The sequence below is a fragment of the Lissotriton vulgaris genome, chromosome 9 (genome assembly GCF_964263255.1).
Source record: "Lissotriton vulgaris chromosome 9, aLisVul1.2, whole genome shotgun sequence".
Lineage (NCBI taxonomy): Eukaryota > Metazoa > Chordata > Amphibia > Caudata > Salamandridae > Lissotriton > Lissotriton vulgaris.
Genome location: NC_141697.1, coordinates 774,791,055 through 774,816,345, shown reverse-complemented (window position 1 = coordinate 774,816,345; position 25,291 = coordinate 774,791,055). Strand labels below are relative to the sequence as shown.

General features: G+C 43.2%; 1 protein-coding gene across 1 annotated transcript in view; it reads right to left on the bottom strand.

Annotated features, from left to right (window-relative positions):
• Positions 1–25,291, bottom strand: part of LOC147692232 (neurexin-2-like) — a 1,848,214-nt gene that overhangs the window by 552,216 nt on the left and 1,270,707 nt on the right. The window contains exon 12 of the mRNA XM_086939513.1: positions 23,978–24,004. Within this exon, the coding sequence (XP_086795639.1) occupies positions 23,978–24,004 (27 nt within the window). The remainder of the gene's footprint in view (positions 1–23,977; positions 24,005–25,291) is intronic.

Below are 25,291 nucleotides of genomic sequence, written 5' to 3'. Positions count from 1 at the left end.
AGTCTCAATGCATGTATGCACAGCAGAAGTGTGGCGTTACAAGTGAGTGTTGATAGGAAGAGATGAGTTAGAGACTGTTTGGTAGAGTAAAGGATTGTGGTCTTAGCCTATTCTGACTCTTTATCCAAGCTAGTTGTGTGCTAGAGATCCTGCCTATTTTGACTCAGCTGCATCGAGGGGTATGACACAGTGGCGCTACATGCGAGGTTGGGTGGGCATTTTTATTCTCAATTGTTAATACGTGCCTTAGGTGGAGGTTTATTCCAAAAATATGCAAAGTGTACTTGTGCACACAGATAGTAGAGTTCAAAGTCCGGAGCATTCAGCCTTCCCTTGGCATATGGCAGTGTCAAAGTTTTCCATCGCACTTGAGGTTGACGCCCCACCCAAACTAGTGTGACCAGATGTGGTTTAAGGGTCTTGAAGACATTTTGGGTGAGTGTTATGGTAATGTCACTAAATAAATAAAGTAGCTTGGGCAAGATAACCATTTTAATCCGAGCGATCCGCCCCATCAGTGAGGGCAGACGGATCCCAATGGGAGACCTGCTCCTCCATGAGGGTCATAGTAATCCTGTAGTTTTCTCCGACCACAGTGTGCTTATCCCAATGGATCCAGACCTTGAAGTATGTAACAGGTTGTGTGGCCCAGGTAAGCAGGAAGTCTAATGTTCGGGGAGTCGTGGCTTGCATGAGTGGGAATATCATGGATTTGTTTCAGTTTATAGATACCCCAGAAACGGTTTGAAAGTAGGTAAAGTCTTGAATGACTGGGCTGAGGTTCTGGACTGGGTCCATCAAGTATAATGTGATATAATTTGCGTAAAGGGATATCATTAGGTTCCGAGGGAGAACGCCAACCCACTCTGCCCATGGAGCTGTCGGATTGCACAGGCTAATTGTTCCAAGGAAAGGGCATAGAGAAGGGGAGACAATGGGCAAACATGTCTAGTGCCCGGTCCATTGGGGAAGGGCTCTGGAAGGAGCCCCCCATGCGTATCTGGGTTGTTGGGTAGGTATAGAACAACCTCACCCAATTTATGAACTGGTGCCGGATGCCCATTTGTTCTAACACAGCGAAGCGATAAGCCCACTCTAGTGAAATTAAGTCTTTGGTTGAGTCGAGGAAGACTGACACCTCCTCTTGTGTAGGGTTAAGCTGGTGCAAGAGTGCAAATTGAGTTTGCAGGTTGAGTGCTGGGGATCTGACTGGTATAAACCCTACCTGGTCCAGGAGGGCCACCGTGGGCATCAGGAGGGTCAACCGACTGGCCAGTAACTTCGCCAAGTTTTTGGCATCTAGGTTTATGAGTGATAATAGTCGGTCCCAGTCAGGGTTATCAGGTGGTTCGCCCAGCTTCAGTAAAGTGAGGTGAGGTGGATAGATTCCTGCATGGAAGCGGTGAGTTCCCCATGCTGTAGCGCCTCGTTGTATACCTGCAATAACTGCCGGGCTGTAGAGCTGCATAGGGTTTGTAAAGCTTGGTGTATATTATGGATGTGATCAATGATTTTTGTATGTTCAAAAAGGGAAATTATGAAAGAAAGAGTAAATGAAAGATTTTGGGGCATATTACCAAGCAATAGCGAAAATTATCGCTATTGCTTGGTTAGAGACAAAAATTTACCGCTGAGCCGCGGCGATTTTTATCGCAGATAAACCTTGGTATTACCAAGGTTTATCGCAAATGCGATAAAAATCGGCCGCAATGCATGAATATCGCTGAAAAGTTAGCGATATTCATGCATTACGGAGCTAATACTCTTAGCAATGTTATCCACCTACCATTGGATAACATGGCTAAGAACTGCTCAAGGGCAGGTGTTAGCTTTTGGAGATATTCGCGCTTAGTGCGAATATCTCCAAAATTTGGTAATAGGAGATAGCGATGTTAGCGACTACTTCCAGTCGCTAAAATCTTGGCACGCCCACTTTGCATGTCATTAGCGATAATTATCGCTGACATGCAAAGTGGGGCCCAAGATGGTCGCTATCTCCTACTAGCTGTTGCTAACTGGTGTTAGCGACAGCTAGGTAATAGGGAGATAATTTTATCTCTGCTTTTTTTGGCTTTTAAAGCCAAAAAAGCGGAGATAAATCCCTTTGATAATATGCCCCTTTGTTCGGTATGCTTGACTATCACCGCGTTTATTTTGTGTAAGTGTTGATTTTTGGACATGAAAAAGAGTGTTGGATGAGTATACCAACAAGATCGGAATTGTACTGGGAGTCATTTTTCTAGGAACATTTTTTTAATGGCTGTCACCTTATCTGATACCGTGCATTGCTCCAGGATGTCCTACTCATGGAAAGACTCATTCAAATAAATATTACCACTGACTACACTATTGCAGTCGGCAATTAAATCTTGTTTTTGAAAAATTCTATTGATTTTGATATTAAGTCTCTCCATTGCAATGGGATGGATTGACAAGGTGAGTTTTTAAGTTGAATAGCCAATACTAAAAAGAAAGAGACAGGGCTTCTGATTCTGACATCCAGAGAAAAAGGCTTGCAGAAGGTACGTGAAGAAGCCCAAGCTGCAGCTCTACATATCTTCTTTATAGTAACCTGTGTCTCGACAGGTTTCCAGAAAGCAGTGTTCAGAGTAAGTACCTGCAGTACACAATGTGGTTCCCATACAGATTTAATAACTAAGAAACCATCTGTGTAACAGGCATCTAGAAAGTAAAGAATGTAAAAGGAGTTCAGAGCAAACCATGCAGCAGACAATGAATGTTCTTAAATTGCTCAAGTCTCTCGAACCAAATTCAACTATCAAAAAAGACATGTATAGGAGCTCAGGTGTCTGCCTTAAATATGGATTTAAGATATATTTGTAGCTGACATGCAGCTAGAAACCCTACCCAAGTGCAAGCGTAGTAGTAAGTGATGTGTATGATCAATAAACCTCCCTTTATGGAGGCATGACTCTGAGGTGACACAATGGACGGCGCAAGGGGACCCTCAAAGAGGAAGATCCCAGAAATGTTTCAACAGTGCAATTTGCTAGGCCAGACTGGTTAGAAATAGAAGGCAAAGAAGCCCATCTCAATGCTGTATGTTCTAAATTGCTGAAAAAGAGTCTGGGAGGAAGGCTGAATGCTCCAAGGCAATTGATGAAGACTCTCAGAAGTGCGTTACTACAATATCGCGGTTGATTCCGACCGACACATGTATCATGATCATTAAATAAATCTTGCAAGATATTGCCGCAGTAGAATTAATCATACTAAAACTACACTTACGTTGATGATGTTTTGGTAGTCGATGTTATGGTCACAATATTTATAATTAGGTCAATGTTTCAACTGTTATATTGTGACATGCATACCCCTCATAGACTGTATCATATATATGTTAGATATTATGGAAAGCTTGCTAAACCAGAATTGAGTAATGCTAGGGAAAGAGGACTTGCAGAATGGTTTCCCATAAGGCAAGTATGGAATATATTCTTCATCAGATGTTCCTTTAACTGTGTTTCATAGACATAAAGTAGTTTGAAAACTTACCAAGTTTCTTAATGAAGATCATCTCTGCTTTCCCAATGACCAGTCACCATATCACTGCTTGCCTTGAAATCTACTTCCCCTATCCAGCCATCCTTCCATCCTTCCATGCTGTTTACGTCTAGGACCTGCTTACGAGACAGGCTGAGTGCTATTCCTCTGTAGTATACCATTTTGCCTGATCACGAATGACCCGGTGTTCATGCACTCGGTTTTCCCAGGTGCAGGAACACTGGATCCATTACTACTGGCCAGGAATTCCAGCCAGTAAAATCTCCCCATCCCCTAGTTCCAGCATTTTTTTTTTTTGCAAATGGGGGGGGTAGGCATTCAGCACCCTCCCAGACAAAACTGGCCTACCCTCTCAGCACCCTCCTACCAACACCACAACTCAGCGATGCCTCTGCTACCTTTTACCTCACGCTTAGAGCAGAAAGTAAATGGGAGCATTACACTCCCATTTAAATGGGGTTTAATGAACACTGTTCGAATTACTGAACAATATGGGCTCGAATACGAGTTTGGCAGACAGTTTACTCGATTGCAAAGGTGACGGATATCCCGTCTGCCACTTTACGAGTTCCATTATGTTTAATTGGATTTAATGGAACTTGCAATATGGTGAACGGGATATCCGTCACATCTGTAATGGAGTAACCCATCCGCCAAACTCGTCATCAGGCCCTATGTGGAGTTCTGCAGAGTAATTCCATTTCCACGCAGTTTTTCCCCATTCTGAGGTGATTAACTCATATTAGAACATTGGAATGTTGGGAGCTCCATTGAAAACAATGGAGTGCTCTGGGTTATAATGGCTGGTACAAGCCTGGAGCTCCAACATTCCAATGTTTCTTTGTTCACAGCTCTGGCTGTGAACAAAGGCTTCAGGGAGCCTGAGGGGATTCCAATCCCCTCACGCTCCCAAAAGTTTTTTTTTTTTTTTGTTTGAACATTCTGTCCTCTAGTGACAGAATGTTCTAATAGCCTTATAGCCCTTCGTAGATGGGCTATACCGCTATTAGAGTCCCTCTCCCTTGTTAAAGGCCCTCGCCTTCGGCGCGGGGCCTTTAACGCTGGAGAGGGCCTTTAATAGCCGGTATAGCCCTCTACGGCGGGCTATAAGGCTATATTAAGATACCGGGTGATAAGGGTAGTTACGCCCACCAGGAATCTCGCATGGAGTGCTGCTTCACTTGCAGTCAGGGCTCAACAGTGTTTCATGATTAAATTTGAATAAGGACAACTGACATCAGAAGCTGTAGACTAGTCGTTGTGGTTGGAGCAGTGTAGATCCGGGCTAAGAATCAATCGGACAAGCGAAGCCAAGATGAACTGTTTCTCATACACAATAGTATTATTAGTAGGGCAACTGCACTTTCCACTGTCCCTCCAGGGTTCATTACACAATAGAGAAAAACAACATATGCCGCCTTCTCGAGGAGCATTCCCACCACAAGGCAGAAATTTGTAGGACTAGACGCTTGCTAGCACGGGCTGAAGGAATTTGCTGAGTGTGGTTCCATGTCAGTTAGCAGGCCCTTATTAACCAGATTTGTTCCCCAGTGGTTCATTATGCAATCCCTCAGGCAAAGCCCCTTTTACTCTGTGCAGCTTCTGCTGGCGGCAGCTCCACAGGGATTGGGATACAGAGGTAGCACGTTATGGCTAAGACATAACCGCCTACCTATTATCCTGGGAGGTGAGACAGCTGCAGAATAAAGGTCAACTTCAAACCATTCATAGCTCAATGCGTAGACCTGTGCAAAAATTGTATTGTGCTTGCAAACTTCATACAGAAAATGAGAAGAAATTGAATTGTTGGAAAAAGTTCCTCATTGCTTTCACTTTTGAACGGAGAGTATGTTCTGGAGTTCAATTGTCATGTGTGACACCCAAAACAGTCCTATTGTAGAGCTATGCACCACTTGAAGTTGTGAGTGGGAAAAGGAAATTAACTAGAGAAAGAAATCAGTGGAAACATAAATGACCCATGCTAGTAACCAGGAAATGGAGATGATGCTCAGCTTGTGTAAAGTAAAGATGCCACACAAATAAGGGAAATTATGCACCCGATTACCTCACCAACAATCGTCCTTTCGGCTTCTTGGACCCCTTATTAGAACCTGCTATGACTTTGACTCTGACTGACCTAACCCCATGAATGTATTTCATTACCAAACCTGGTGAAAGAATTTTTCTTAAATGTACGACCCTTCTTAAAAGCACTAGAATCGAATCAAATGAGAATGCCTCCTTGTACCCATAGAAAAGCATAAGTAGTTTTTTGGAGCAGTTCATTCACAGAGAGCGAAAGGACCAAGGAAAATAGAAGTGTTTTTTTGAAGCACCAATTGTCTGTTATTTTAGTGAACGCTTTATCTGAAATCAGAGGCAGATGAAGAAGTCAGAGACGAGCAGTTCTTTTTGGTGTGCGTTCGGTCTTGTTCAAGAAAGACTTGTTCGCCATACAGGTGCAGAACACCATCACTTAGAGTGCCCAACACCATCACTTCAGGTGATGGAAAGGTTATATCCTCAATCAGGTTATCTATCAGAAAGGAGGGCCAAGAACCACATAAGCCTCAATTCCAGAGTCAGAACTTTTTGTCTAGGAGAACCTCAACCACACTTTCACAGACTGCGGTGTATGTAATCTCCGCTTAGTGTGGTTTGGTGGATAGCACAATCCTCGGGTCTTGTCACTTGAGTGTCCCGTACTACAAGTGACACCAAAACCTCCACCAGGAGGGAGACTGTCTGGATGTTGACAGTAGTGAGTGGATTCAATTTATCTCCTATCCTGTAGGTGAATCTTTATTGAGGGAAAAGAGTAGGATAGCGAGTAGGATGTCCCCCAATAAAGATTGAGAATATAAAGGCATGCACCCATCACTGTGGTCTCTTAAGTTTGGCAGATGTCTTTTCAACACTGTTTGGAATTCTCAAGAGATAATGTATGGCATCAAAGTTGGGTGTAGAGAGTTCTATCCTTGGAGCTAGTAGACTCGGAACTTGCAAGTGGCATCAGGTGGATTTGGTCTGGCTAGTTGAAAGTAGTAGGTTTTAGGCTGCAAGTTGGTGAATATTGTTAGGAGGTTAGGGGCTAGAACATGCCCATGTTATATTACTACTGTTACTGGTTTGTATATAGCTCTGGTATTGGTGGGGAGCCAGCCCGCCTATTGTCAGGATTTTAAAGTCTGCGTACGATGTATAGAGTTGCCATAGCACAGTTTAAGACACTGTCTAATGGTATCAAAACTAAGACAGCGATTAAGTCTTAAGTCCTGCTTTTCCATGACTCCTCACAAAAGATAAATTGTTGTCTTGACTTTCCCACAATCAACTGGAGAGACTAATATCAATTGAACCCACAGCTAAGCCTGTCCGTAGTTTATCTGGGAGCAAAGGACGGCCACAAAGTTCAGCAAGGCTCTGAAGGCACATCCTTAAAAAAAGTGCAATGTCTCAGCGTGCTTGACCACTTCCCTGAGGTGGAAACAGGGAAACAGAGGGTGAGATTGATGAGGACACAGAAGCCATAATGAATCTTGGGAAACACTATTGCGGTCAAGCAAGTCCCATAGTACAAAGTCATCAGTCCTACATCAGAGATGAAGAGACCAACGAAAGAACTGACCCTATAGCAACCATTAGAGTTCAGGCTGCTTGAGGTAAATTAAAGAACTTCGGGGCATATTATCAAGGGTGGCGATAGGGAATGTTCGCCGCTTTAGCGTCCGTTTTCAGCCGCTAAGCGGCGATAATTCTATTGCCCTATTAGCAAGCTGTCGCTAATAGCAGTCAGCGACAGCTTTTAGGTGATAGCGAGCAGTTTGGTGACCTTTGCATGTTAGCGATATATATCGCTAATGACATGCAAAGTGGGCGTACCCAAACTATTAGCGACTGAAAACAGTTGCTAACACAGCTATCGCCTATTAGCAAGGCAGGCGTAGCGATGGAAATATTTGCGCTAAGCGCGGATATCTCCAAATACTAAAACCTGCCCAGACCAGTTCTTAGCCATATTATCCAATGGGAGGTGGATAACATGGCTAAGAGCATTTTGTTGCTAATGCCTGAATATCGCTGTATTCTCAGCGATATTCACGCATTTCGCCGCTATCGCCGGAAAATGTATCGCTTTGGAGATAAACGTTGCTAATAGCACGTTATCTAAGCGATAAATTCCGGCGATGCTCAGCGATAAAAAAAATTGTCGCTAAGCCTATTTAGCGATAAATATCGCTACTTGTTGGTAATATCAACAAGTTGACCCATTATCTCATTATCTTATGGTGATAGAGAAAAAAACGCATGAGTCTTTCATCTTGCACAAGCCCTATCATGAAAAAAACGATTTGATTTGCCAAAACCATCGTGGAATGATGCAAGTCATTAAAATAACTGGAGAGTCACTAGGCTGGTCTAGTGTGTGTCACACAAAAATGCTTCAAAGAATACCACGATTGCTTGTGGCAAAGGGTAAGTATAACATATATAGGAAGGAAAGGTTACATTGAGGCTTTATTGTCAAGAACGTGTTAAATGTGTGGATGCCAAGCAGATGTGGCGAAACAAAAGGAATTCCTAATCTAAGGAAAATATGAAAAAACAAGTGGTGCAATTGGGCATTTTGTAGGAGGTTGAAATGCCCAGTACTTACATAGTCAAACTGGTAACTGCCAATCAGGTCAAGGGTGGAGAGGGCACGGAAAGCCAACTAAAACCATGCTCATAATGACCATGCAGAACATCCCTCCAGTATTTTACTGTTAACCGAATTAGGATCACGTTATTGGACAGTTTAGTTGTAATTAACACCATTATCTTGGAGGAGAAGTATATGGGGGAATGGGGGAAACCATTTTCTATTGCCCCTGGACGGTGTAGCCCCAAGTGACCATAGAAGGCTACAAGTTGCCTAGGTGGTTATTCTCAGGCCCGTTCACATCAATTTGAAGAATGCACCGCCGAGTGTCCTAAGCAGGAAGCTCGGGAGACCACGGCTTCAGACGCAGTATCTGGGGGCCATTTTGAAAGACTCCCTCATACACCATTGAGCACGTGGAAAAGATTTCTGCAGAATCTGGGAGGTCAGAGAACGTCTTCGGGACGACTTGAAGATTTAAATTCCCAGCTGAAAAGAAAGCACTGTCAAAATTCGCTTTTTATTGTTTGGAACGTCATTCTGTCACTCCTGTCAGAAAAACGTGATAAATGCTAACTCGAGGTTGCCATGACAGCTCGAATGTTTTCCATTGATGCAAGAAAAACACGAATAAAAAGCAAGTCCTGTGCCAGGCATCAAGGTTTATTGATTCGTATGTGGGCGTAATAAGAAGGCACAATTTAGGATACATCCTTAATAGTGCCTGTAAATTCAGGTAAGTGAAAAAGCCAATAACACTTCGCCTACATTAGATGAGCTCTCGGTTAGTAAAAGAACATTTGTAAACTGGCATGCCAACAACCAGCGTGATAAAGAAGTCTGTAGGTCATTTATTATTTTTAATCAGGTTTCGTCTGGGGTTGGAGTGCAGCTGCCTGTCTGGAACACTCCGCAGGCAAGCACTCTCTAATTCTCTGATTTCACTGGCGCCATGAAAGGCCCATCGGGTCACAGCAGACACATCATTTTGCACAGGTGGTCGGTCGTATTAGCCGCGAGCGGGAACAGCTACTGCCCGCAGCCTGGATGGAGGCTGCAGTTTTCCTATTTGAGCAGTATCCTGCACGTGCAAGAATACTCGCTAGGTGGCAGCATACGGTACGCGTAAGTAATATGAAAGAGGCGCATCAATGCTGTCTGGTTAATGAAGCCATTTAGGGCAGAGGCGCAACTAGAGCGACAATTCGGGGGGGGGGGCTAAAACTTTAGGCAATAGGCAGAGTGAAGCTGCAGGTCCTCTTGTAAGGGGTGAAACAACATCAAAGCCTCATTAACATGCACATGGTCTTTTAAGACCTGTGAAGTGCTCGGGTGCAGTTATGTGTGCGCCCGGGTGCCGTCTGAGCCCCGGCTGCCACACACGACAGGGGGGGGGGGGGGGGGGGGGGTGCTGAAGCCCTTTGATTCCAATGGGTGTTGCACGCCTGATTTAGGGGCATATGTATCAAACGATTTTTCATTCGCAAACGCTGCGATTCGCAAAAATACAGCGTTTGCGAATAAAAAATAGCTAACCGTGATGTATGACCTGTTTTCTCATCTCAAAATTAAGGAATCGCAAAATTTGTGTTTCCTTAATTTTGCGTAAGCATTTAAGGAATCACAAATTGCGATTCCTTAAATGCTATGTATCAAGCACCCAAGTTTTGCTATTTCTCATTAAGAAATCGCAAATTATCACCAACTTCAAGTTGGTGGTATTTTGCGATTTCTTTCACAAAGGCACTTTTTTGCATTTGTAAAGGTGCCATGTGGTGCCCACACATGCCCTTAGAGCATGTATGTGCGCCATATGCGCACACATGTTCATTTCAGGGGTGCATCAGGGTGTCCTTATGACACCCATGCACCCTTGAAATTATTCTCAATTTGCGATTCTCAAATTGCGAATCGCAAATTGAGAAGGACTTCACATTCATTCCTATGGGCCTCCTGGCCCATAGGAATGAATGGGAAAGTATTCCTTAATTGCAATTTCGCAATGTGCGAATCGCAATTAAGGAAAACTAAGAAATCGTGAAAAAATTGCGATTTTCTACATACATCCCTTTTTGCAATTCCCAAATAGCGATTATTAAAAAATCGTTATTTGAGAATCGCAAACGGGGATTTTCATACATATGCCCCTTAGTAATAAGTAGGTATTACTTGAAAGTGCAACAAAAAGCTTCGTTTTTTTAATGAAGCAAAATAATGCATGGGGCGATTGCTTTCAACGCCATTTTTAATAAAGATATTTATGAGTCGAACTTCTACTTAAATGCCTTGGGCCTGATTATCTAAATCCAGGATCTGCGGAAGTGAGCCGCCTTGCACCTCTGATGGCTTCACAGTCTTGACTCCTAGTGCCACCCTTGACCTGCATCGTATGTGCTGCTGAATGCTTGGGGAAACTGCCTTTCAGAGCCCGGCTTACTTTTGGTTCCATCCACAGCTTCATGGCCCCTGAGACCAGGCGTGCAACTAGACCCGAATTTCGGATTGGGGGGGCTAACACTCCCAGCCAGGGCTGGCCCTAGCACTGTTCGCACACAGTGCAAGAGTCTTTTTTTGGCGTCCCTTCCCCATTTCCTCCTTTTCCATGAATTCCCTCACTTCCACTCACCAACAATGTACCTCATCTCTCTATAGCACCTTTCTGACAAACACTTCATTTTTTTATAGCGCTACTCATAGTTTTCTCACACTCAGTTCAGTGATCTGCATGGTACACGTTCTTTGTGGCAGGCACATTAAACCTCTGCGCTTTGTGGGTGGCAGGAGTGACTATGTGAGTGCACGATGAGGGATGCAACAGAGTGAGAGTAGGGTAAGAGGAGTGACTGTGGGGTGAGTAAGGTAACCATATGAATATGGGTGCGGATTTAAGTGCAGAGTGGGACGAATTAATGAATGTTTAGTGATGGGCTTGTTTGAGTGACACTGCACATTGAGTAGTGAGGGGGACAGGTGAGTGAAGAGTCACCTGAGTGCAGGGTGAGTAGGGTGCTCGTGTGACTGCAGGATGAGGTACAGGGTGAAAAGTGCAAGTGCATTGTGAGTGCAGAGTGAATACTGTGAGTGCAGGGTTAGCGGATGAATAGTGTGAGTGCATGGTGATCAGTGTGAGTGCATTGTGATCACTGTGAGTGCAGAGTGAGCATGAAAGGGAAGGGCGAGAATGAGGAGTGAGTTGTCTGAATGCAGGGTGCATTCCCAGACACTTGAAGTAACTCAGCATGTTATTGACGGCGGAGTAGGGTTTCAGATATGTCAAACTATTGCTATTATGGCATTAATCAGGGGTGGAGGAAATGTATAATGTGCTGATCCTGCAACAAACCTCCATTCTTATGATTAGGGTTGCCACCTAATTATTTTGATTTCCCAGACGGTACAAAAATCAGCAGTCACCTTAAGCCGTATTTTCAGCACTTATCTGTGTATACATCGAACAGCAGATATAATTAGAAAGAACTTTTAATTGTGTTCTAGGGCTGACTGATTGATCCATGACTAAAGGGAATAAAGAGAGAAAAGTCACATTACAAATGAATACATACTTCTTTTTTATTTATAACCCTATTTAGTGTCAAGACTAGGTCTTTGTGGGCTCTTTCAACAACAGATGGATAGCATTTTTCGTTTGGCAGCCCTACTCTCTATTTATCTTCATGAAATAGATTCTCAAATTACAGCAGTAAATGTCAAAGGCAAATGTAAGGATTAGGCAGAGTGGGGGCCCAGGTGGTACAGGAACCAGAACAAACGAAGCCTGGGTAACCAGTTAAAGGTATGTAAATATGCAAATGGTCTTTAAAGACCTGTGAACAAATCGGGCGTGCTGAAGATAAGACTCCAGACACTGCCCAGCTGAGCCCGCAGGAGCTCGAGCTGCAGCAGCCCGGGCTGAGACTCACAACGGGGGGCTGAAGCCCTTTTAGCCCTATGGGCGTTGCGCGCCTGCCTGAGACCTGGGGAAGCAAGGACGGTGGCAAGAATATAGGGCGAGTAGACCTACTGCATATTTTACATTGTGTGTTGTGTGTCCAGAGACAATATGCAAAGGGCGATAAAGGCTGAATAATACACCAGTACCTTTTTTTTCTAGTGCTAATGAAAGCTTGGAACCATTAGTGGTCAAAAAGTAGAAGCTGAAACATGTCCACACTAGTAATGGTGTAGGGCCATTATACCCACAGACACCCAACTCGTATTTTTATTCATACCGTGGACGCCCGCTATTGAAGGGATACCTGTTTTTTTTTTATTACAATAGACTACAACTTAAAATCCATTTCTCAACATCCTTTTTGCAACACTATTGAGCCTATCCTGGCTTTTAGGGACCAGGATGAGCCTTGATGATGAAGCATGCCTACTAGTGGGTTAGGCTCCTTTGTAAAACCTAAACAGGTTTTCCATGGGTTGCATTCCATTTTTTCTCACTCGATTTCAAACAATAACCTTGCTGAGCATACGTGGTAGGATATCTTGTTGCGATAAGGATTCGAGTGGGGAGGCTGTATCCTGAAGCCTGAAATTCTCTCTCCACTCCTTAGCCATACAACTGATGTTAGTGACCAGTAGTAGTTGTTTTGGGGCTTCTAATTTCCCCACAACACAAACTAATACAGCACCTCTACGTATCGAGCCAGATTTGGAGCATACAACAAAAGCGTGTTTACCTCAGTGGCATTCCTCATCCATTACTTTCTTGGGAAAGATAAGAAACTATAGACTTGGTGTGAATGCATGCAGGGGTGTGCAGTGGCGGCTCCTACGCTATGGTGGAAGAGCGTTGCCCCTCCGGCTGAGAGCCAGGCAGCTGAGAGAAACAGTAAAAATAAAATGATGATATAACCTTTTCTTTCTAATAAAGGAAGCAAGTCTGGGAGGAGCCATGACAAGAGCATGACAGTTTGGCCGTCTGTCTTCAGCTGGCTAAACTATCATGCGCACTTTGAGCTCTCTCCACCAGAGCTGTGTTGCACAGCTGGATGGAGTAAAGGCACAGGTTCTTAGGACCTGAGCTAGAATTAAACAAGCCAGCTCAGGCCAATCAGGGCGCTGCTCTCATGTATTACAAGGGTGAGAGCTGCGTCTTGATTGGCGTCTAGGAGCCTGAGCAGTGTGCAGGGGCCGGAGCAGAAGAATCCAGAGACAGAGGCCGGCTGCAGCAGGTAAGTGTTTCATTTTTTGTATAATTTACACCCCACACCTCCCCATCGGCCCACCACTTGTTATGAAGGGGAGGAGCTACTGGAGGAGTGACCCCACAGGAACTGCCGGTCAAAGCTACACCCAACAAAAGAAGCAGCATCTATTCTGCAGAGGGAGAAGCCCATCTGTGAAGGGGTCTAGTTTGTATGTTGTGGGGCAGCAGTCAATATCACCCAAGAAAGAATCTTGGTGTTGGCTTTGATTGACTTTGGCATTATGAATCTACGATCAATGAGGGTGGTGACCAGTTTATAACCACATGCATGAATTTACAAGTGCAGCACCAATGGGATTGGACGTATGAGCACTTCAAATCATGGAGTCTAGGGTTGCAATAGGAGTTATGATGTTTAAAGTATGCAAACAAGGGTGTAATGTCAAGTGGGGAAGATTACGTAGGGAGTTTAATTCCCGAGGATACACTAGTTCTTGTCTCAAAGCTTAGCCCCAAGATCAAGGTTCTGCCATTCCATGCATTAAGCCGTGGCATTACTTATCACGGAGTCCAGGGTTGAGTTTTGGAGTCCGGGTTCTGATGCATAAGGGCAGAGCTCTACTATCAAGGAGCCTTCTGTTGAGATCTTGATAATGGGCTAGTAAAGGGTCAGATGAGTGTGCGTGTCAGGGTAAGTACAATTCGGAGATCAGATTTAAGTGGCTGTCTGGTTATGCATGGTTCTCTCTCCAACATCATGGGTACTGAGATAAAAATATGTTAATGTATTGAAACTGGGTATGGACTTGGAGGAGCCCCCACTTTCTGACAGTATAAGTGAAATGCACATGCTCTCAAACTCTCTGTAAGTGAAGTGCAGGATTGGTGTGTGCTCTCAAACTCTGTGCTGGTGAAATGCAGGACTGGCATGTGCTCTCAAAATCTCTGTTAATGAAATGTACGACAGGCACATGCTCTCAAACACACTATTAGTGAAATGCAGGGCAGGCATATACCCTTAATTATGTTAGTGAAAAGCAGAGCATGCACATGCTCTCAAACTCTGTTAGTGAAGTGTTGGACTGGGATGTACTCTCAAACTCTACTAATGAAATGCACGACAGAGACGTACCCTCAAACTCACTATTAGTGAAACGTAGGGCAGGCATGTGATCTCAAACTGTTAGTGAAAAGCAGGGCATGCACATGCTCTCAAACTCTCTGTAAGTGAAGTGCTGGATTGGTATATGCTCTCAAGCTCTGTGTCGGTGAAATACACGACAGGCACATGCTCTCAAACTCTCTGTTAGTAAAATGCAGGACTGGCATGTGCTCTCAAAGTGTCTGTTAATTAAATGCCTGACAGGCACGCGCTCTCAAACTCGCTATTAGTGAAATGCAGGGCAGGCTTGTGCTCTCAAACTCTGTTACTGAAAATCAGGATGTGCACATGCTCTCAAACTCTCTGTTAGTGTAGAGTTGGACTGGCATATGCTCTCAAACTCTGCTAATGAAATGCATGACATAGATATGCCCGCAAACTCACTATTAGTTAAATGCAGGCCAGGTGAGTGATATCAAACTCTGTTACTGAAAAACAGGACATGCACATGCTCTCAAACTCTCTGTTAGTGTAGAGTTGGACTGACATGTGCTCTCAAACTCTGCTAATGAAATGCACAACAGGGATATGCCCTCAAACTCACTATTAGTGAAAAGTAGGGCAGGTGTGTGATCTCAAACTGTTAGTGAAAAGCAGGGCATGCATATGCTCCCAAAATCTCTAAGTGAAGTGCTAGATTGGTATGTGCTCTCAAACTCTGTGCTAGTGAAATACACAACAGGCACTTGCTCTCAAACTCCCTGCTTGGAAAATGCAGGGCAGGCATGTGCTCTCAAAGTCTCTGTTAGTGAAATGCTCGACAGGCATATGCTCTCAAACTCACTTTTAGTGAAATCCTGGGAGGGTATGTCCTCTCAAACTCTGTTAGTGAAAAGCAGAGCATGCACATGTTCTGAAACTCCCTTTTAGTGAAGTGTTGGACTGGCATGTACTCTCAAACTCTTCAAATGAAATGCACGATAGGGGCTTGCCCTCAAACTCACTATTAGTGAAAAGCAGAGCAGGCATGTGGTCTCAAACTGTTAGTGAAAAGCAGGGCAGGCACATGCTCTCGTACTCTCTGTTCGTGAAATGCAGCACTGGTATGTGCTCTCAAAGTCTCGGTTAATGTAATGCCCGACAGGCACGTGCTCTCAAACTGACTATTGGTGAAATGCAGGCAGGCATGTCCTCTCAAACTCTGTTAGTAAAAAGCAGGGCGTGCACATGCTCTCAAACTCTCTGTTAGTGAAGACCTGGACTGGCCTGTGCTCTTAAACTCTTCTAAGGCAATACACGACAGAGACGTGCTCTGAAACTCACTATTAGTGAAATGCAGGGCAGGCCTGTGCTCTTCTTAAACTCTTTGTTAGTGAAAAGCAGGGGTTGCGAATGCTCTCAAACTGTCTGTTAGTGAAGCGCTGGACAGGCACGCGATTTTAAACTCTTGTCAGTGAAATGCAGGAGGTGCGTGCTGTACATCTCTCCGTTAGTGACATGGAAGTCATGCACATGCTCTCAAACTTTCGATTAATGAAATGCTGCGCTGGCCTGTGCTCTCACACTCTGTTAATAAATTGCAGGGCATGCACATACATGCTCTCAAACTCTCCATTAGTAAAATGTAGGGCGGGCACATGCCCTCAAACTCTCTATTAGTGCAACCAGGGCAGACACCTGATCCCAAACGCTTTTAATAAAATGCTTGTAAGGCACTGGCTCTCAAACGCTGGTAGTGAGATACAGGGTTGGCACACGACTTCACACATTATATTAGTGAAATGCAGGGTGGACTCTTGCTGTAAATCTCAATTGGTGAAATGCGGGGCAGGTTCAAAACCTCAAACTATATCAGTGAAAAACATGGCTGTCACGTGGCTCCAAACACTATCAGTTAAGTGCAGGGTAGGGGTGTGCTCGCAAACAGTCTATTAATTAAATGGAGGTCAAGCACATGCTCTCAACCTCTCTATTAGTGAAATGCAGGACAGACAAGGTCCCAAACTCTATTAAAGAAATAGAGGGCAGGCAGTGGCGTCGCATGGTCAAGTGGTACCCAGTGCGGACAGTTTCTTGTCACACCCGCCTTGACAAAATGGCAAAAATATATGTTTAAAACACATATTTTTTCGTTATTTTGTCACCCCCCTCAATGATGACACTTGTCACCCCCGGCTAAGCAAAATGGCAAAAATATGTGTTAAAAACACATATTTTCGCCATTTTGTCACTCCCCTCAGTGATGACACCCGGGGCAACCCGCACCTACAGCACCCCCCTTCCTACGCCACTCAGGGCAGGTACACACCCTCAAACTCTCGGTTAGTGAAATGCGTGGCGGGTATGTGTTCTCGAACTCTATTAGTGAAATAAAGCGCAGGTACGTGCTCTTAACATATGTTAGTGAAACGCATGGTTGGCACGTGCTCTCAAACTCTCTAATGATGAAATGATGTGCTGCACGTGTTCTCAAACTCTATTATTGAAATTCAGAGCAGCCACATGCTCTTAAACTCCGTTAGAGAAAGGTGGTAAGACAAGTGCTCTCAAACTCTCTATTAGTGAAAGTCAGAGCAGCCACGTGCTCTTAACCCCTCCCGTGCTCATGACATGACGAGGCATAGTTGCGCTGTGACATGTGCGGCGCTCACACGCGGGACTAATTCCCCCGCTATGCTGAGCGTTCTGAAAAACGGGCATGGTCATGACGAGCTGAGCACAGCGCCACCGTGCAGCGTGACGAGCCGAGCGCGTCACAAGCACCGTGGCTCTGTGCGCCCCCCGTGCCTCGGGGGAATTAGCCCCACGGCGAAGGGGTTAAACTCTGTTAGTGAAAGGTAGTTAAGTGCTCTCAAACTCTATACTAGTGAAATGCAGGGCTGAAGCGTGTTCATGACCTCTGTCAGTAAAATGCAGGGCAGGCACATGATCTCAAACTCTCTATTAGTGAAATGAAGGGCTAGAGTAAGCTCCTAATCTCTCTATTATTAAAATACAAGGCCGATGTATGCTCTGAGCATTGCATACATACTTGAGGCAGGGACGGAAGCGCGATCACCTAAACGCAGCTTGCCTATGGACAGCCACATCAAACTGGAGGTTTTCAAAATTTCATTATAGGCCAGGGTCAAAAAGATGTCTAGTAGGACATGTTGAAGTTCTGTGGCCACTCGCAAAAAACAGTTGACTCTTCAAGTAATCTGACATGCACTGGTACCGCCCAGAGTCTCATCACGTTTAATAATGGATTTACACCATCATATTAAAAAAAAAAGAGTTATTAAAAGTGTCAGGCAGTATGGTATTGGTGCAGCAAAAGGTTGTCGGTATTTAACAGAGATGTAGTGAGTGCTTAATTTGATCCGATGGTTTCCGGCACTCAGCTCCGGCACTTAATTCTCAGCACTGGCACTAATGACAATTCACCTCATGGGGGCGGTGTCAGGTTTTAAGATGAGCACAACTACAGTGTTTAAGGATCAAATATGCATTAAATATAAATATTATGTACCAAGAATAAATAATTATCGCTTTGGGTATGCTGGAAAAGTCAAAATTGTCCCACTTACAGGAATGTGATGGTTAGTAGTTGTGTACCTACTGTCATTGTCAGCGTTGGCAGGGGCAATGGCTTTTGCAAGCTGCAGCGGCCTCTTGAGAAGGGCCCTGTCACTAACTGTTTTACAAATTAAGCATTGGTTAAAGTAGGTGCACAGACAAAATATCGACTCCAAAATATCGACTGGACATAATATCGAGTTTTAAATATAGACTGGACAAAATATCGACTGGACATAATATCGCCTACAAAAATATCGTTTTTCAGGTAAGTGAAGTAATATCGACTGTATAAAATATAGATAGCAAAAATATCGAATTTTTAATAATATATAATATTTTATAGTGTATTTGTATGTAATAATATGTGTGAAAAGTGTGTATTAATGTTATAATATATTTTATTAAATGAATTTTGTTTTTTTAATAATTGCGTAATGTAATTCTGTAGCGGGTTGTGGGTTTATAGGGGAATAGGGTGGGAAGTAATTTAATAATAATTAATTAATTAACATATGTTTGTAAATATTTATAATTAATAATTAATTGATAATTAATTAATAATAATTAGTTAATTAATTAATATAATTTTGTACATATTTTGTATTCGTAATTAATTGGTAATTAATTAATTGTAATTAGTTAATTACATTAACTAGAGTACATTTTAATATATATAATTTTGTGTTATTGTTAAGTAATTAATTGGGAAAAAATAATATTAATTATTAAAATAATTACAGCTAATGTGCTAATATATTTACTTTATTGTTAATTAATAATTATTTGGTAATTAAATAATATTGATACATTTTGGGTAAAGGATTATTTTTAGGGTTCAGGGTCAGTTTTCAGTTTTTGGGTAAAGGGGCATTTTTAGGGTTCAGGGTCAGTTTTTAGTTTTTGGGTAAAGGGGCATTTTTAGGGTTCAGGGTCAGTTTTCAGTTTTTGGGTAAAGGGGCATTTTTAGGGTTCAGGGTCAGTTTTTAGTTTTTGGGTAAAGGGGCATTTTTAGGGTTCAGGGTCAGTTTTCAGTTTTTGGGTAAAGGGGCATTTTTAGGGTTCAAGGTCAGTTTTCAGTTTTTGGGTAAAGGGGCATTTTTAGGGTTCAGGGTCAGTTTTTAGTTTTTGGGTAAAGGGGCATTTTTAGGGTTCAGGGTCAGTTTTCAGTTTTTGGGTAAAGGGGCATTTTTAGGGTTCAGGGTCAGTTTTTAGTTTTTGGGTAAAGGGGCATTTTTAGGGTTCAGGGTCAGTTTTCAGTTTTTGGGTAAAGGGGCATTTTTAGGGTTCAGGGTCAGTTTTCAGTTTTTGGGTAAAGGGGCATTTTTAGGGTTCAGGGTCAGTTTTTAGTTTTTGGGTAAAGGGGTATTTTTAGGGTTCAGGGTCAGTTTTGGGTTTTTGGGTAAAGGGGTATATTTTAGGGTTCAGGGTCAACAAATAAGATTGTAAAAAATTATTTTTATTATTTTCATTTATTATTTAATTATTATAATTTAATTTAAGTATTTTTAAGTATATTTTAGTAATTAAAATTTAATATTAATTTAATTTAACACTGTTTTTAATAAAGTCGATATTTTTTACATCTATATTATTGTTAACGATATTTTGTACTCGATATTTTTGTACTTACCTGTTTGTAGATACAAACTCGATATTTTGACTGTCGATATTTTGTCCACGGTATTTTGGCAAGTCGATATTTTGTCCCTCGATATTATTTCAGTGATCCGTTAAAGTAGTCAGTGGGTGACAATGGTAATGCCCGGTAATGTAATGGTAGTGACCGGTCCGACAGAAGTGGCAGCGCCCAGCAGGCTGCACATTCCTTAATGTGGATTTATTTTATGAATGCTTATCTCCACTCTGCCTTAGCATCAGCAGGCGTTGATGAAAACACATCTGGAGCAATGATCCAGCTTTGGTTTCAAAATGGGTAAAATTCCAAGGAGCAGAAAAGAAGCTAACTCACAACATAAACGCAGCTCATGGATAAACACTGCCGAGCTGCTAAACTCCAACCCAAAAAGTGTTAGCGTGGGTTTGTCGCATTATAGGGTGCTCCAAGGTCACGTGAGTAATTGAACAAGCATAACTGGTGGTGGTAGCTGTAAAGAGACAACATCTTTGATTGGCCCTCACAAAAGAAACTGTAGGGTTCAATCAAGTATTTCCTTTTGCATTGGTCTAGCAGCAAGCAAGCATTTAAGATGTTTGAAGGGCCTGCTCCACCTAACTGTGAATGCAGAGGGGCAAATTTGCAAGCCCCATTCGCCACTGGAGTGTCACTTTTTTTGACGCTCCGGTGGTGTATCACCATTTCCTACATTTACAAGGTGGAGCTAAGCCACTTAACGTGGCTTAACGCCAACTTGTAAATATGGTCCTTTCCACCGCAATCCTCTGTGGCAAAGGTGCATGCAATGGATGTTGCAGTGGGCGTTCCACCGCAACATCCATTGCTATTTGATGCTGCCACAGATTTACAAGGCTGGGGCAGGGCCAAAAACTGAGACCAAGTAATACCTGGTTTTAGAATGGTGATACGAGGATAAATTATAAATTTATCCTTGTTTTTTGCTCTTTACGTGTGTGCTGCAGCACACATAGATAGAGCAAATCACCATTATTAATTGTTTTTGAGGAGGAAGGTGTCCCTTCCTGCACATAAACAATCACCCCTGCAGCGCAGACCCCCTTACGATATGGCAGCAGGGAGCTGGTGGTAAGCAGCTATTTTTGAACCAGCACTAGGGAAAACACAGGGGTGCACCCTATTTTTGTGAATACGGTGCATCCCTGCACTTTAAAAATGTTGGCGCGTTGCCAAATTTGATGTAGCACCGCACTCCGATGTTTTATTGTAAATATGCCCCAGAGTGCTCTACATTGGGTGGGCGGGCATTTGGAGATCATCTTTACCTCCAGTGGCGATGTATATCTTTGAGTTATGTAAATATTTCTCATATATTTACATTTTATGCAAAGTTAGATTGAGTGATCAGCTCAGGATCACAGGATTTTCAGCTTAGTGGAAAGGCGGGTATTCACACATAAGCTTCTAGTTTCCAAATTCTGCACGTTATTTTAGCTGGTACCCCGAGTTGCATTTTACTTACACACCAATTCATAAATAGGGCTCCCGGTTTTATGGTATTTCTTTTTTGACTTTTCCACCTGTATTTATCCATATTTATTTTTTGTCAACTTTATCTGTATTTATCCATATTTATTATGGGTTTTGTGATAAAAAATAAGGCTGAAACCGGCCTTTTTCCACATTTTTTTTAGCCAATAAATAGGCAGTAATGCTTGTATACCTGCCAAGTTTCGGTGCTATGAACACCTGCAGAAGATAAATCAATGAACTTATATGAAAATATGCACATTTCAGTATCAGCCTTGTGCATATATACTGCTGTTCAAGCCCCTTTACTAAAATTAATTTATTTTTTTACCACTTTACCTATCAATCCACACAGTTACTGGCCTGGCAGTCACAGCAACGTGTATTTAGAATCACTCAAAAAGCACCCAATTTACGTTTTTATCCACATTTAAAAATAAATACAGACAAGAAAATAAAAGGTTTTCTGCCTGTATTTATCTGTAAAGATCAGTAAAAATGGAACACAGGGAGCCTTATTCATAAACCACGTTCTGCATTAGCTTACCTTCCTGTTATCCTGTGGTCCTCATTTAGTTTGCCTTGCTTGCGGTTCTCCTTGCACGCTCCAGAGTGGCATCTTCATGGCTGGCAGTCTCTCCTTGCCTATATGAGTGACTGCACCCCTTACAGACATCTCTGGCTCCGGAGCCCCTGTTCCCATCCCTCTCACAAGGCATCACATCGTCTTACGTGGCCCTCTCCCTCGCCGGGGGAGACAGGCAGCCTAGCACCTTCTCATTCAGTAACTGCACTGGATTTTAACTGTAGCAAACGTTGTGAAAACGAAAATAGACTGTGAATTATCGGATTGGCCAGAAGCTGATAGTATGTTTCAGGAGCCAAAGCCTCCAAGTAAAGGGGAGTTCAAGGTTGAGTAGGAACTTTGACCTTTAGGGACAACTCTAATTGAGTTTGGGAAATTAGCACAGGGGCCGGTTCCCTGGTTTGTGAATGATCATACCCGTCCTCGCAAATATGTGACGCTTCAAAAGAGCAAGGTCTCTCCTGAACTTGTTCCAGGCTCTGAGGCACATAGTGGTCACGGTCTCACACGTCAAAGGTTTTGCCCTATGCAGTCGGGGATTAGTTGGTCTTCTCTGCGCCTCCTCACAGCTTTGCAACGTTATAAATGTTTTCCTAGCACATTATAAATTCAACTTCAAGTGCATGACTTGACAATATCCTCCAAATCTTGGTTTTAGTGAATGAGAGCCATCTTGCTAAAAATGCCTGGCAGCCGGATCCCCCAAATGCAACAATCCAGAGGAGCAATGGGACCTCCAAATTGTGCCAGCAGTTTCACTTGTATTTCTTATAATGTTGTATTAGGTCCTCATAAAACCCTATATCTGGATACACGTTCCAAATCTAACTTCCTCAAGTTCAGGAAACTGATCAAAACATTTTTTTGTATCTCCCTTATCCTTCCTGATGCAGGCTTTGTACTATCTGTATCTCCATTTAGGAGTCCTTAGTGCTCAGGAGTGAGTATGGAGCTATGTAAACCCTCCTGAGGTATTGGCAATAGAGTCCATTCAGAGAGATCCCACCAGGAATGCAACGCTCACAGCCAACATTAAATGAACCCCTACCTTCACCATGAAATGTCTCTAAAAATAACTGCACAACGTCAAAGAATCATGAGATGCCCCGACAATGAGAAAAAATGGGCCTACACTCACCAGGATTTCCTGCACTGCTACCCAATATTCTCTAAAAGTGCCCCAGTATATCATACATCTGTGCCACAGAAGGCAGGTACAGGAATACTGCCAATTAGTTCTTCCAACCTTTCGATATGAATCCCACCACCAAAGGCTGATACAATTGCACATATCACTGATAGTGTTTGCCACATGCTGCTGCATGCTACTACCTCAGAATATAAAGCATTCATCCAACACAGTCTTAGCCAAGCCCCTTTCTGAAAATTTCTCGTATACGAGGTCCCTCAAATCTTGCATATCCTGGATATGCTCTTTTATGCATTGAGCTCCCTTTTTCAAATGTCAACCTGTTCCCAGGAGGATAAACGGATTGCCTCGTAATGTTATTGGATACGGCTGCTCTGCAGACCATTGCCTTGACTCTAGCAGTCAGGGAAGCCAGAGAAGCAGTTGTACAAGGTGTCTTCACTCTGCTACTGCTGACCGGCACCGAACACCAGTACAAACAAGCATCATGCGAGTATTACCACACTAAGACTGAAGCAGTACTCAGACACCATAGCTCCACTGTGCACCATGTAGGCATCTTGATATGATGCTTAAAGGGCTGGGACCTGCACTATCCTAACTCTGGTCGAATTTATATCTTGGCGGAGAGGACTCTGCTCTATATAATCCCATTATATCCTATGGAGATCGAAATACGGTGGACAGGATATCTGTAGCGTTTGTGGTGGAGTATTCCATCCACTGAGATCTAAATAAGGCCCTTAGTCTGTGTTCACAAATATCCAAGATCAATCCTTTACACCTACTCTAGGACGGACATAGGCAGTGGCACTCCTCTCTGGGGTATGCAGGTGTGCAGCAAAGTATTTGTGCACACACAAACATGAATGTGGCAACTGCCCTTGATGTCCCTGAGTTGGTGACCCTATGTGTTCATCCTCTGAGCCTGGAAACCAGCTTTGATCCTTCTAGGAGCAATGCTTCAAATAAACCATGACCTAGGAAGAAGCAGCAGATATCTGCAAGCTCGGGTTAGAGTAAAAACTGCTACAGTTAAAATCCATTGGTGCAAACAGAAGAGCATTGAGAAGAAAATCCAACATTGCACAAGACAGGAGAAATGAGAAAATTAGAAATTCACACTTACTCGGACTGCAGCCTATCCGGATACACTCTGGTCGGGGAGAGAAAGAGAAGCCACATTTTACATCCTTCAAGGAAACTTCTGCAGACAACCAACAAAGCTATAGCCCACCTTCCGGGGACCAACACGTGTCAAGGTGGCCATGTCACAAACTGCGGCCTCACTAGAGGGCCAGGACTACACCAATGCGATAGGTTTGTTGTCAATAACTGCCTACCCTCCTATAAAAACATGTCTATACATTAGTGCCCTCATAAATGACCCTATCTGTGAAGCACCATCCTCTTGCAAGCAGTAGTGTCTAGCTACAACTGCCACTTGCAAGGCCTTGTCCCACAATAACTGCCCTCTCTTGAGATCCTGTCTATGGATGCGCGTGTTATGTCTCAATATCATGTCCGACGTTAGTTGTTATTCTTAGAGAACCCAGACTGCAACAACTATCCCTATGGTCGTCTTGTCTGGCAGTGTTTCATCGGTTGAGAACCTCTACTGGTGTAAACTATTCCTGTCCCTTTACAGATACTTTACGTCAATGCCTGGCCTCCTGCGAGGTTCACCTTTTGAAAGCTTGTGTAAGAGCCTGTTGGAAATAACTGCCCCTCCACTATATACTATATACTGACAGCCTGTCTCACAATAACTGCCCTTTATTGACAGATGGCCTGGTGATACTGCCCTTCAGTGAGAGCATGACTGGCAATAACTTCCCTTCTTTGAGGTCCTATCTTTGCAACAGCTGCCTCCTCTGATATCCTTTCTATCTGATATCAACCTCTTGCCAGAGATAATACATGGCTATAAAACTCTCCTTTAAGTTACTTCAAGTTCTAGCCTCACGTAAGACTTTGTATGGGTATAACTAATCTCACAAATCTCTTCAAGATCTATGGGGCATATTATCAAGGGATTTATCTCCGCTTTTTTGGCTTTAAAATAAAATTATCTCCCTATCAGCAACAGGGTGCTAACACGCAAATTCGCATGTTAGCACCCTTTTTCTCTATGCTTCCCCTTGCATCTCTAATGAGATGCAAAGGGGCGTTCCAGAGAAAAGTAATAGGAGAAATGTTGTTAAGCGACATTTCTCCTATTATCAAGGATTTCACTAACCCTGTTAGTGATAAAAAAAAGCAGCGCTAACCGTGGTTAGCGCTGCTTTTTTTACACCTGGTATTTTTCTGACTTAGCCATGATATCCTATGGAAGGTGGATATCATGGCTAAGTTTGTGAGCCCCTATCATCAAGCTAACACCAAGCTTCGAGAGATTATCGTTGGTTTTCCAGCGATAATCTCTCATTTGGCAGTTAGCGCG